This window comes from Pinus tabuliformis, chromosome 8, assembly GCF_031772625.1.
Source record: "Pinus tabuliformis cultivar Carrire ecotype Pingquan chromosome 8, CPIR1, whole genome shotgun sequence".
Lineage (NCBI taxonomy): Eukaryota > Viridiplantae > Streptophyta > Pinopsida > Pinales > Pinaceae > Pinus > Pinus tabuliformis.
This window is the reverse complement of record NC_142294.1, coordinates 1,408,722,694-1,408,737,779: the sequence shown is the minus strand read 5'-3', so window position 1 is coordinate 1,408,737,779 and position 15,086 is coordinate 1,408,722,694. Positions and strand designations below refer to the sequence as shown.

At 38.6% G+C, this 15,086-nt stretch overlaps 1 protein-coding gene across 1 annotated transcript in view; it reads right to left on the bottom strand.

The window, feature by feature from the left end:
* LOC149240843 (FGGY family of carbohydrate kinase) overlaps positions 1–15,086 on the bottom strand; it is a 434,066-nt gene that overhangs the window by 405,754 nt on the left and 13,226 nt on the right. Inside the window, exons 2-4 of the mRNA XM_089373849.1 lie at positions 5,115–5,194; positions 4,756–4,873; positions 4,380–4,558 (exon numbers count right to left, since the gene is read on the bottom strand). Of these exons, the coding sequence (XP_089229975.1) occupies positions 4,380–4,558; positions 4,756–4,873; positions 5,115–5,194 (377 nt within the window). The remainder of the gene's footprint in view (positions 1–4,379; positions 4,559–4,755; positions 4,874–5,114; positions 5,195–15,086) is intronic.

The window sequence follows — 15,086 nt, the reverse complement described above, 5'->3', positions numbered from 1 at the left end:
TCAACAAGAGTGTTCAGCAATGAGCTTCATACCTACACCTTGCACTCCAGGACTAGAATGCCTAATAAGCCTCTACAAGCCAACATGAGGCATCTTACAATGGAGTATTCCAATCTATTATATAGCCATCATCATATGAAATACCATGGGTTACCCAATACCATGGGCCCATAAAGCAAGAATCGCAAACCCGTCATTAATTGTATCAAGGTTATCCTAACTACTATATGAAAAAGTAGAATAACCCAACGAATGTTGGGCTCAGACATCATCACAAAATGTGTTTAGGATCTACTCAGATGCTGGAACAATCTAGTAAAATAAATATGGCCACCTTGATGCCAATTTAAGGGGTAACACACCCAAAGGCATTGAGTTGGCCAAGCCCAACATCACATCATAATACCTTAACTTCATCAACTGAGCGTTTCCAAATAATTCTTGTGACCTAAACATTGATCCAAAGGTATCTCCAAACACAATTTCAAATTACTTAACGGGATTTGTGATTTTATTTTGGAAAACATTTGCACTAAAACATGTTCTAGCTATCACAACAAGATTGACATGAAAATACATTGATTTTGTACAAGTAATAAAGAGCTTCGAGAATGATCTTGGATACATTGCACATTTCTCTGACCATAGACTTGCCATTCTTGATGACCTCACACCTCACATAACCATATATAATTTTGAAGTCAAAGTGCATTTTAAATTTGGATCTTCTTTATAGTTGAATTCTCTTTTTACCCCTAAATAAAGTGGTTAGGTCCTCTACCAACGTATGCCACTTATAGGAGACTAATACAAAGGAGCATCTTATTTTCCAATGCCTTATTTATCATGATATGAGAGGTCGCTATTAATACCATTATCAAACTTTTGGGAGCTTTGTCTCCACTTTCTTTTTCTATCCCAACCAGAGGTTCCTAGCTCTCTTCATGAGAGATATTCTTGGACATGGATCACAACCTGTGCCTTAAACCAATCAAAGATCAACAAGAGGATCACCTCTTTCTTCCCAGTTGTCCAATCAACTAAGGACCAATAGGCAGAGATCCAATGACCCCGTGAAGACCCTGTGTTTCCTCTTGATCCAGGATTCCTCTTGGTCCTACCACAGTCAACTAACCTCCTTGAGAGTCCTAGTGTTTTAAAAGCCGGTCGGCTCGGAACCGACTCGGTCGAGTTGGTCCGAGCCGGTAAAAGAATTTGTGACTCGGTTGTCGAACCGGTTCGATCGGCTATGTTGGTCCGAGCCGGTAAAAAAATTTGCGACTCGGCCGTCGAACTGGTTCGGTCGGCCGAGTCTGTATCAACTCGACCGGGTCACTTCATGCAGCCAGTAAACCCCAAAAATGCAATTTTTTTTATGTTTTTTCTGAGTGTGGGGGACTCCAAATAGTTTTATTAATTGGTTTTTTGGTCTTTGGGGTCCATTCCCCTCTCCTAGTATTGATATGCTATTCAAATTTCATGGTAATGTTAAATTCTTAAAGTAAAAGTGACATTTTCCTTAATCTTCATTTTCATCCTTTTACTTGAATTTTTAACATTACCATGAAATGACTCAGGATGTTTGAGAGCGGTTCCGGCCTCATTGGGTTTCATATGGAGAAAGTAGAATTTTAGATTTCATTCAAAATCCAGCAGAGTTATCGGTTTTTCAAGATTTCAAGATTGGAGGATTGCAATGTTTCCATTGAATTTTGTCATGTATTAGGGTATGGAACTCATATTTAATCAAGAACACCAATCCCTCTATGTACCTTGATGTTAGTGACATTGGTTGTCAAACTCCTCTAGGATTCACTCCCAAACCGGGAGCTTCTGAAAATGTCGCTCCCGCTCTCGTTTTCGCTCTCGCTCCCCGCTTTCGCTCCCGCTCCCAAGTAACACTGAGCCAAATGATGTTGGCAACTCTAGCAGTAGCCAGTAGTACTGGTCACAAACTTTTGTTGTAGAGGCCATTTATAACCTCCTTGGTTATGTGTTTTTGTTTTGATCTCTATAACATCAGCGTGTATGTATTGGACAGTGCATTGGGTGCCATTTTGATATAATGGATATATTCATGAGCCTACTTTGATCATATGTTGTCTTCTATCTATATTCTAACGCTGTGTGTTTGGAAACATGAATGAAAATCTTTAAAATTATGTGCTTTTATAAAAAATAAATATTTAATGTATTTTTTACAACGACCGAGTCACTGAAACCAAGCCGACCGAGTCGATACCGAGTCGGAGTCAGAGTCGGAGTCGACCCTCGGCCGAGTCGAAGTTGGAGTCGGAGTCGGAGTCGACCCTTGGCAAAGTCGAAGTCGGAGTCGGAGTTTTAAAACATTGCTTGAGACCCATGAGGGCTAACACTCTCCAAATCTCAAGACAGAAACCAACAGGTAAATCAACTCTAGGAGATTTGAGAGTTAGGATTGTTAGTTTTTGGTATCATCGGAAGTGCTATAGCCTTGAAAATTAGTGAAGAGGCTAAGGCACGTGAGTTCTAAAGAACCCAAAAACCGTTTGGTGAAATTCCACCCAGATTGTATTTTATTAAGATAATTAATATTTTTAATGGAGTTCCTAAGTCTAAGCTTAAGGAAATTAAAATATTAATAGGTATTAATCAAAATATGGGTGAGAATGATCTAGAAGGCAGATCAAGTCATGTTTTAATCTTAGTCATTGATTAGAGACTTAATCTCGGTCGTTGAAGACTCAATAGGAAAGGTATAAAATGGAGGCTTGGGGTTCATTTGCAAACACACACGGAGAGAATGAATTGATCTAGAGTTCGATTTCTAGGGCTAGGAAGCTGAGAAATTCGAACTAAGTGATCATTCAGCAGTAGAGGGGTAGTGAGAATCTGAGAGGACTTTCCGAAGAATACTGACAGAGAGGTGGAGAGAGCTTGCAGAGAAGCAGCGCAGTAGCAGGGAGAGCTAACGTCGGGCCAGTATGGGCCCACGCAGTCCTAACGCAGAGCCAGAAGGGCCAGCGCAAAGCTGGAAAAGTTGCCTATCGCGTAGAAGCCAGAACTGCCGGGAATTGTCAGAATAGTCGGGATAGCTGACGCAGAGGGCAAAAGAGGTGACACAAGGCTTATGCAGAGCCTGAAAGGCTAATGCAGGGCTAGCGCAGAAATAGTCAAGGTTAGCCAGTCCTGTGCCAGATCAACGGGAATTCTACTAGGTGAAGTGAGGTAAAACTCACTCAGATTTTCCGCCAGTATTTTCTCTGTAAAGGATTGCTAGATGAGCATCCTAGATTTGTATTCAGATATTTCTCTTGCATAATAATAAACCCTCAGAACTGTTGTACCGGTTTTCCCACATTGGGTTTTTCCGGGGACTATTGTGTCCAGAAATAAGTGTGTCCTATGTATTTGGTTCTTTGCTCTGTTTTTTGCTTCATGAGATCAAATATTTAATTAATGTAGGTTGCAAAAGTAATTTGCTTCAGTATTCAGAAGAATAACTTGACGAATGTAATTTAAAAATCAAGTAGGAGAAGTAGATTCAGATTTGCTGCAGTAGGGGTTCCTTCAGTGTAGGGATTTTCACAAGGATCCCCCTGCGCATAATACTACTCTTCGTGTCACGACAAACGATGAGTCCTCCATTCAAAGTTTCTACCCCACAGCCTTGGATGTCAGGAGAAATGGACCCTCTCACTCCAGTGCTCCCCCCAAGATCATACAATCAAGCCCCCCAAACCCCAGATACCCTCCACATGACATCATTCAAACGTGCAACGATCATTTCACACTGATCAATGACTCTACTGAGGAACTTGCTTCTTTGTTCCCTAACTCAGCTCCAACATTTAATTCCAGCATGCCTTGACTTCCTCTCTTTTCTACCAAGCATATGGGTTTTTACACATTTTTATTGCCCTTGTGTTCCCATCGACCAACTGATTGAGGTCATTCACCAGATATACTAGCTCAAATTGGTGAAAGGATCTACCAAGCCCTTATGATGGTTTACAGGATCCACCAATTATCCACTACTTCAATGCCTCTTCATGAAGATAGAAATTGAATAATCTTGTCTGATTTCTAGGCTCAAATAAGAAAAGATAAACCTCTTTGATTAAAAAACCCTTTGGTGAATCACTCCAACAGCATCATGGATTTTACACCAATGTGCAAAGCAATACACTTATGATAACTGATTCAGAAACATATCACTACCTAGACCATTAGTGAGAGAGACAAAATCACTTAATAAATGTATCACAAGATTCCCATGCAAATTAGACTCTGACCCTCATGATATTTTGTAGCTTCAGTGTTCAGAAAGTGTACGAGTAGAAGAAACACTAGTGAAGCAGCTACTCCTAACATTCAATGTAATTTGTATCGCATCATACCTTAGGAGGTTCCATTTCTGGGGAAAGTGCACCACCAGCATACTGTAACACAGGTGAATTGCATGCATTGATGCGGTCTGCCTGTTCTACAGCTCTGTGATCCATCCAAACTATTACGTTTCGTCTTGCATCACCACTCCAAGAAACAGTAACAGGAGAGTCATCCGCACCCACAGCAACTGCAAGTAAGGAAAAATAATACAACGCTCCTTGAAATGCCCGATAAGATAAATCATGCAGAATAAATACTATTTTATTTAAATCATTTGCAGCTGCAGGGTAAAGCAAAAGGACAACAAAAAGAATATTTTCTTCCCCTGTTCTTTTTCCTTATCCTATTTCCATGTAACAAGAATAGAAATGAAAGATTACAAACCAAGAGAGCACGTAGCAGCAAAACCCACACTGGAAATGTTTTCACCAGACACTTTTGCCAATTTGCATGCTGCTCTGGTTGCTGCACAGACTGCATGCCATATATCTGTTGATGATTGCTAATTTGGACAGGGTGACAATATCAGCAACTAGCTGTCAACAAATTTCTATAGATTTTAACCCAAGCAAATTTTCTTGTTATACAAGTTGAGATGGATTAACAGTTTTAACATCAACAAATTATTATCGGTTGTTCATGCTCAACACAATTATATAACAAGTACTAAATTACATAGAGGAAAAAAGGTACTAAAGATGTTGATGCTGAAACACGAGCTGTGTAGTTGTTACTTTCGTTACCTCTATACAGTCTCCCTCCTTCCATATCTGTAAAGGACTGCTGGCTGAACCTAAAAGTTTTCCATGTTCATCAAAGATCCCTGCATTAAACAAACCTCCGGATTATGCTTGTTATATTAAGCGATGAAAATTATTTTGAGATATGAACATTGAAGGTACATTTTCACCCAACTAAAACTTTAAGGAGAAGAAGCAAAGAAAGCACCCGTGCAGAGTACCACAGAAAACAGGATACTGGAGCTTTCCCATCGTTAAAAATATGCCTATAACACACAGTAAGATTATCTTTTGGAATATTCTCTCAGAAGTAATGCAATGCAATGCCATTTCACCAAGGAAATTTGGGCAGCAGTAAAAAAATAACCAAGAGAAAAGGAAAATGGGAAGGAGAATTCGTTGAGGCCCTGAAAGAATGGCTTGGTGATGACAACAATCACTCCCTCCCCATTTTTGTCCATTTGTGCCCTGAAGAATCTAGGGTTTTTTGGAAAATGTAACTAGTTTCGGTCTTCATAATTGTCATTGTACTCATGTCATTATGTATATCTTATGTAACAAGTAAAAGAAGAAAGAAAACTATTATTTTTTAGCATGGGTTTCATGCTCCATTTGAATGGTCAACTAGCTCAAGCATGCATTTCATGCTCCTAGGGTGTGTCAAGTTAAAAGAATATTTGTCATGAGTTAAGAGAGTCATTATCATTTGTATAAGACCCATTTGGGCAAGCTGTAACATGTAAAAGAATTTATTTTTGAGTCTAGAAAATCAAATTGACCTCTATGACCAAGTCAGCCCTGCTAGTGAAAAGTCGGCCTGGGAGAGGCCTATTCGACCTCATGAGAAGGCTATATAAAGGAAGAGAGTTTGACTCATTTGGACACACTTCACAAGTTCGATCTGCAATAACAAGAAGGAAGAAAGAAGAGCGAAGGACTAGGAAACAAGAAGAAAGACCAAGCGAAGGAAGAAGATCTGAAATCTGAAGGCTCTCTAGTGCACTACTTCATCTTGAAGAAGAACATCTATCTTTCTCTTGAAGGCTCTTTACTATTAAAGGACGTCTTTGTGTTGAAAAGTGGAACTAGGTTCAATCTTCATAATGACATGTAATTATGATTTTATGTAATAAGATGTAAAGAAGAAAAATAAAACTATTGTATTGACTTGCTTCATGGGTTTCATGAGCAAGAGATTTGGTTTTCGAGTCAAGACTCCCATTGAGAGACTTTAGGAATTATTTGTCATCTAGTCATAAAATGATAGAGTCATTGTCATGTAATGAAGACATGTTACACTTTGTAAAAGGTCAAATATGTCTATGTAAAGTATCCTCCAAGACCTTGTCACTTATCCTCTACAAGTCAGCCTACAACAAAGAAGGTATTTGCTAGAAGATGTCATCCTACCTACTTGAGATCATGTCGGCCTAAGGGACATGAGAAGCGTTGTATAAGTAGCCACACTCGGCCTCACTTGGAGGCAAGAAACTTGACTAGCATTCGGTCAAGAAGAAGTGCGAGGAAGAGCTCAGTAGCAGAGGTGCGAAGAAAGGATAGGAAGGTTTCTTCTGGGTATAGCGAAGGAAGGTTTTTTCTGGGGATAGTGAAGACATAATTCTTCTGGGGTCAACGAAGGAAGGATTCTTCTAGGGTTTGTCTTGGGTTATATACTCTCTCTAGTACAAAGAAAGAAGAAACGAAGACATCATAAGAAGATTGAAGGAAGAATCTATTGCTACATCAAGGAGACTAGGGTTTTTGTTCTAGGGTAAACTTAAGAGACCGAGATTCTCTGGGTGACCGAGATAGAGACCGAAATTCTCTAGAGGAGACCAGTGAAAGCCTAGAGACCGAGATTTTCTAGGGGAAGCCGAGAAGAAGCAGTGTGAAGGATAGAGATAGTTTCTCTAGAGGAAGTCGACACAAGAAAGAGGCAGAGCATCAAGGTTAGTGACAAGGTTCTTGGGAGGATTCTTGTGTCAAGGGTCTTTGTCATGGTCTTGGTATTCGTCAATTGAAGATCTATAAGAAGAATTTTGATCGGGTTTTCCTCTCAAGAAGTGAGAGGTTTTGGCCCTGGCTGAATAGCCTACATACTGTGTCACTTGTCTTCTATTGTGCATATTGGTAATTGTCTTGATGAAAAGAACATAATAATAATATAACGAAGAGAAGACTATAAGCTAAGAAGTAAAAGTATATCACAAGCAATTATCAAACAGAGAAATCTTTTAACTACTCATGCCCTAGATTCCTCAACATGGTATAAGAGCTTAGGTGTTGAAGTCAACAAGGGGCATTCAAGAAGACACCAAGCCACGAAGAAGGATCGTAGCAGATTCAAGGGCTACCAAGGTCAAGATCTTCAAAACCCTAGATCGAAGAAATCTACACCAACAAGAGTCTTGCAACCATCTTCAAGAAAGAAGGAAGACTAAAACACTAAAGAAGGATCATGAATCAAGCTCTCTCTCATCAATCACTCAAAATGAAAATCCTCTATCAACATCAAGATTAAGGAGGAAGCAAGCATCAATTTCTAAAGTAAGTCTATGACTATATCTGATAATCACAAAATGTCTTTTGCAAGGAAAGCAATAAATTGGTTGGGGCTGCAAATTTCCTTGCATGGAAGAAAATGACAGGCCTAAATCTTATCGAGGATGAGGTCATGGATCACATCAAGGGGTCGATAACCCAGCCTCCAAAGGAATATACTCAAGCACATGCTAGATTCATGAAGGGAGAAGTGAGAGCCTAGAGGATTCTTATAGAATCTATAAAAGACTCTCTAATTCCATATGTATCAAAGTTGGAGACTGCAAAAGCCATATATGACAAATTGGTAGAGTTGTTTTCTGTAAGTACTGCAGGAGAAGTAATCTCATTAAGGCAAGAACTCTACAAACTAAAGATGTCCAAGGAAGATGGAATAGCCTCATACTTCATGAGGATATCAGAAATTCGAGATCAACTACAAGAGCTAGGAGAAGTCATGTCTCATAAAGAGATGACCACAGCGGTACTGAATACACTACCGGAAGAATGGGGTAACTTCAACTCAAGTTTATATGGGAAGAAAGAGACTACTCCATTTCAAGATCTATGGTCACTCTGTAAGATCGAAGAAACCAAACTAAAGGAAAAGGTTGATGTTGGACCAAATGAGCAGAATCAAGCATATGTTGCTATGGCAAGAAGAAAAGGGAAATTTGGAAAGTTTGGTCCTCAAAAGAAAAGGAAGAACATGGCTAAGGTAAGATGTTATGGATGTCAGGAACTTGGGCACTATAGAAGAGATTGTCATAAATGTAATAAGGAGAAGAGAGATAGGGAAGAAGCCCATATCACTGAGGAAGTGAAAGAACCTAAGAGAAAGAAGCTTAAGAAGCAAGAAGTAAAAGATCTCTACTATGAATGAGATGATCTTCTTCACTAGAAGGTACTTTCTACATAGATAGGAAGTAGTGTAAATAAGGTAGGACGCATCTGATTAGAAAATAGCATCATCATACAAGCATTAGAAGCAAGAGCTCTTGATATGGGAAGCAGAAAGAATGTCTGGAATAGATTCTATTGATTACAAAGAATAAGGGCTCTTGGAAACCTCAATGAAATCTGAAATAATAGTTATAGAAAGAAGTAGAGGTCATCATCGACTGGGATCATCATACAATAATCGAGGAAACATAAGTTGGGTGAGGATATGAAAGATCCTCAAGTTTCTCTGATGGAATCCTTATCAGAGGATTCACCGATCTAGAAAGAAAGCAAATGTTTCATCAAGAATTCCAACTCATGGGATTTAAGGGATGATGGTATGATGACATAACGAAGAAGCAAGTCTAAAGGATAAAGTTCTTTCGTTCAAATGAAGCTACTACAGGAAGTCTAGATGACGAAAGGAAAGATGAGGTATGTATGCTTACATAGGATATTATGAAAGTCATGTCATATGGTTGCAGGTAATATGGATCAATATTTCCATCTTGGGAAACATGATCAAAAGAAGAAAGGATCTCCTCCTCTGAAAGATTGCAGAAAATCATAAGTCGCACTAGATGAAATCAACATAATATGTTCTCATATGAATCATGATGCTAACTACAATTGCGGAACTTTGATTAGAAGCTCCTGGGAATGACGTGTGAAGAGAAAGGAAGAGATCGTAAAATATGTAACAAAGGTAGAAGGCATTCTTCATCCGACCAAGAAGAATTGACTAGAATATCTCCCAGAAAGATATGAAGACTCTGATATGAGTCGAAAAAAGATGGAGACCCTTGACAATGAATATCTTTAGGAGATGTGTCAATCTACATGCAGGATGTTGATACCTATAGGAAGATGTCATGAAGAAAGACCATCACAAAGGTAATTTTGATTTAAGTGTTCATTTCTTATTTTTGAACTAATATCTGGATGGGCTTATGTAGGATTGCCAAAGGGAAGATCTGTGGATGACTTCCAAGAAGACCATATTGAAGGATGTAAGATCCTTTCGGAAAATATGGCATAAAGAAAGCAGCATGACATGAAGCAAAGCCAGATGGAAAATTGATGGATCACTTTCTGATGAAATGAGGACATGACTAACTCATGGATGAAAGTGATGGATGATTTGTGCCATATGTAGAAGTCCCCAAAAGATGAAAACTCCATGACAAAAGAAATTTATGACATCGAAGAAAATAGGAGTTCTTCAAGCAGCTAGTTGTCTCATCATCTCCACCTGAGAAGTCGTTGTAGTTCCCTAATTAAGAGGGAGCCTGGAAAGTTTCTTACTTGGAAGAAACTTGGAAATTCCTAAGCCAAGAGAGAGCTTAGGTACATTCCTTTTGTAGGAATGAGTACATTCTTTTATTGGACTATGTCCTCCCTATCTGAGAGGGAGAGATAAACACGTCATTCTGGTCTTCACCTGAGAAGACAGAATGGAGGATTGGGTAATCATTTCGCATTTGATACTCTTTGAGGATGAGATATGGCATCCAATAGAAGAGTAGTTGTGGAGGATCGATATTCTTTGAGGGTTGGGGAGTCCAAGATAAGAATAGTCCTCATGGAACACACCTTGAGTACCCAAGTAAGGGATGTTCTGAGAGAGACAATGATGAGAGTGTCTATAAATCATTGGTCTCCCATCATATCCACCTGAGAAGTTGTTGTAGGTCCCTAATTAAGAGGGAGCCTGGAAAGTTTCTTACTTGGAAGAAACTTGGAAATTCCTAAGGCAAGAGGGAGCTTAGGTACATTCTTTTTGTAGGAATGAGTACATTCTTTTATTGGACTATGTCCTCCCTATCTGAGAGGGAGAGATAGACACATCATTCTGGTCTTCACTTGGGAAGACAGAATGGAGGATTGGGTAATCCGATACTCTTTGAGGATGAGATAGGGCATCCAATAAAAGAGTAGTTGTGGAGGACCGATATTCTTTGACGGCTGGGGAGTCCAACATAAGAATAGTCCTCATGGAACACACCCTGAGTACCCGAGTAAGGGATGTTCCGAGAGAGACAATGATGAAAGTGTCTATAAATCATTGGTCTCGCCAACATTAAGCTCAGATCTTATGGAGAGATGGAGTTGTTAGTCAAGGCCTTGCTATGTAACAATGTTGGTTGATATGATGTTATACAAATGAGTTACCAATCCAAATTCTTCTTATGAGAAATTCTTCAGATTGAGAATGACCAAGTACCATTATGAATGCCTACCTAGTTAAGAGGGAGTGTTGAAAAATGTAACTAGGTTGGGTCTTCATAATGACATGTGTTGTCGCACAGATTGACATGACAACGCTCAGATCGGGGGGCTGTCACTTTGATCCCCGATCTCTCCGTTTAAGCCTGTCTCCCGCGGCTAGGGGGGGTAGACCCTATGAAAAGACGAAGACCAACTGTCGACCAGTTGGTTGGGAGACACGATATGATGAGCACTAAAATGATTTAATTGATTTAGCAGACCAGTGCCTTATGAGATTGGTGTTAAAACGATTACTTGTTAGATGATATAGAAATATAAACCATGAACAGCAATCATTTGTCATCAAATAATTTAGAACAGTGCAAGATATCAGTTAAAACAACAATGCTCTTATAATGACCAAAGCTCAATAACGATATCCAGTAACTGAGAATTTTGAAGAGATGAATGCTTTAAACAACCACGCAAATCATAAATCATTAACCAGATATCATATTTATGCAGCTAAATCTTCAAGATGATCATTCGTGTGCATAACTTGAAAATTTAAATCTCCAGCATGACAATTTTCTGAGAAAAACTAAATCCTGACAAAATTCCCACAATGCCTTTTTATGTTTTTTTTTAATTATTAAAAAAAAAACAAAATCCAGTTCTACTCTTTAAAAGAAAATTTTTATGATTTTAAAATTTTGATTTTTTTTTTTTTTTTTAATAAAATCTAACTATAAAATCAAATTAAACTAAATCAGAAATTAGATTTCTAAACCAAACTTTTTAAAATCCTAAATTAAAGTCTATTCTAAATCTAAAGCAATATAAAAATCAAATCTAAATTTGAAATCTTTTATTAATAAAATCTAAAAAAAAAAGAGGAATCTAAACAAAATATATAAAAAAAACCCTAACTAAAGAAAACAAAAAGAAACTAAACGCTACCTCTTTATTTTTATTATTTATATGCCTTACGACTTTCAGTAATCTACGAAGTCAAAAAAGAAAACCTAAACCTAAGACAAAGAGCTAAGCTATGAATGAACGCGTCAGCCTCTTAAAAAAAATTCAGCGTGAGTTTCAGATGACTGCGGGACGCTCGACGGGCCTGCGGACCGATCCTGGGCGTGCTGACTATACTCGGGCTCAAAAATATGATGGTCGTAAAACGAATTTTCAGCGGAGATCAATCATTCAAAACTGTTTCAGAGATTACCTGAGGATGCTGAGTTGCAAGACTTCGATTTAAATCAAATCTTCTTACCTGGATGGAACAATTTCGACTGAGATTGGTTAATGCGAGGAATGGATCACGTCGAAGGCTATCAAATGTTGCATCTCTTACCTGACGCTTTCACACATTATGTCTGCGTACTCTACCTTACGCCATTGTCTGAGACGTGCAGCCTCCAGCGACCAAATGGTGATGATAAAATAAAATGCGGAGACGTTGCAGAGTAAATACCTGGGCCGACGGTGAATATGGCGGAATACTCACGATTTCAGGTATTACCTGGTTAACCCGGAGCTCCCACTGTTGACGATTTCAGCACGAAAATTTCTCACTGTTGTCTGCGGATACTTACGCTGGCCCGACAGTGCATATGGCAGATAAAAATGCTACCTATTCGACCCAAAGCCTCCACACGAAATGCTCTGAGCTAATTTACTTGAACGCTTTTGGATACAAGAACACGATTTTCAGTCAATGCACCCAAAAATATCACTAAGGATTATTCGGTGTATGCGTTGCAGCCTCTGACAGGCTCACGTAATGGCAGCAATTGATAAAATGCATTGATGTTTCTCTTTCCTGATTGGCCTGTAAATATTTCTTACTGTCTTTGTACAAATTCTAGCAGCTGGATGCTAAATTTTGTAATGCAGGCTTGACCAGCGTATACCCCGAAAGGAGTTCTTGTTTTATTGGTCGCTCACCAGATAATGATAGATCAGCACAATATGTAATGCCCTAGGGCATCTGATCCTCGAGCTGAGCGTGGAAGGACTGTATCCGCTGGCGAAATAAGGTGTGGGTGAGGGCCTTAGAAATCTCTAACAATCCTGTAACCTGAAATGGACAAGATCACCCAAGGAATGATATATGTCTAAAACCAAAACTGAAAACCCTAATTAAACCTGTGTATAAAGCAAAATTTTGAAACCCCAAAACAGCTGATTAATTTACAGATTTTGGCCCCTTTTGACAGCCAGATTTAGCAATAAGAACAGAAATATTTTCAGAAAATTTCAGATTTTACTGTGAAGAACTTCAGAAAATCTCTCATGCAATTTGGAGAAAATAAACTGAATGATAGACCCAGGATCAAAACCAGCTGGGCTCAACAAGAAAATTGCTTGCGGGAGTTGGCTGGTTCAGCCGAGAACTTCCCCAAACACCCGCTAATCTTCTTCAATAAGGGTTTCCTGCACAGCTCACTTCAGCCATCAGTAAAGAGAGAGAAAATAATACTAGATCTCAGAAAGCAATGGAGATACCTGCCATTACTCCAGAAACCCTAATACCATTCAAACCCTAGCAAGTGAACAAGATACCTGTGCTCACAATACTCTACAATAAGCTATTATTAATGGTTGAAAAATAAAATATGCAGAAAATAAAACAGCTCACAGCACTTCCAGAGAGTAACACCATCAAGATTTGGACCCCAAAGTCTTCTTTTATTAACCAGAAACAAATTGCAAGAGAGCTTCTTCAGTACCAGACTCACAGATCGAATGATCTCAAATGACTCCTAGCACCCTATTTAAAGGAAAAGATCCCAACGGCTAGTTCGAGTGATCCATGTCGAAATGATCTCGACCGTCGATGAGGATCAAGACATCTCTTAATCTCATCCGTCGAAATTATTAATTCATTAAAAAATGAAATTTTGCATGTATTTACTCAAAATATTATTATTTTATTATTTTTTAGGGTTTTTGCTTTATTTTATAATTTTTTATTATTTTTTATTTTTTATTATTTTTATTTTTATTTTATTATTATTTTCTTTTTCAGTTATTTATTTATTTATTTTCAAATTTTTTTAATTTTTAATTCATTTTTAAATGGATCCTCGAACTTAGCCTTTGGAAAAATCACCTAGGACCTAGGACTTAGGACTCATGAGGGGATTTACAACATTTTCCAACCCTCAAGACACTTTACATCATGACTTTTACAATTTACATCTCAAGGGGGAAAACCCATTTGACATAGACCCTCATAAACCACCCAGTTCTGCGACACAACCTATAATCTAGCAGATTAACACACTAGGATTCTCCTAAGATTCTAGTGACAAAATCAATCCCGGTTTTGGGGTTAGGTTGAAGGAAAACTCTGCCGATCATGGATCGGTGAGACGAAAAACCTTCCGGGACGTAGATTATCACTTAGAAAATTAGGTCCACCTAGGCAATTGACAGGCATGACTTATATCTGCTAAGACTATTTACAATTTATACATGCAGACTGGGTTTACAACATAAATTGATGAAGCTGTCGATGACTGCAGAATGGCACGGACATGTCGATCAAGTGCTACCCCTTTTTGCGAAGAAAAGGGGGGGTATTGCATGGGTAGTTGACCGGTAGTGGTCAACAACATGTAATTTTGATTTTCTGTAATGAGATGTAAAGAAGAAAAATAAAATTATTGTATTGACTTGCTTCATGGGTCTCATGAGCAAAAGATTTTGTTTTTGAGTCAAAACTCCCATTGAGAGTCTTTAGGAATTATTTGTCATCTAGTCATAAAATGATAGAGTCATTGTCATGTAATGAAGTCATGTTACACTTTGTAAAAGGTCAAATTTTTCTATGTAAAGTATCCTCCAAGACCTTGTCACTTATCCTCTTCAAGTCGGCCTACAATGAAGAAAGAACTTGCTAGAAGATGTCAGCCTACCTACTTGAGATCATGTTGGCCTAAGGGACATGAGAAGAGGTGTATAAGTAGCCACACTCAACCTCACATAGAGGCAAGAAACTTGACTAGCATTCGGTCAAGAAGAAGTGCGAGGAAGAGCTCAGTAGCAGAGGTGCGAAGAAAGGATAGGAAGGTTTCTTTTGGATATAGCGAAGGAAGGTTTCTTATGGGGATAGTGAAGACAGAATTCTTCTGGGGTCAACGAAGGAAGGATTCTTCTAGGGTTTGTCTTGGGTTATATACTCTCTCTAGTACGAAGAAAGAAGAAACGAAGACATCATAAGAAGATCGAAGGAAGAATCTATTGTTGCATCAAGAAGACTAGGGTTTCTAT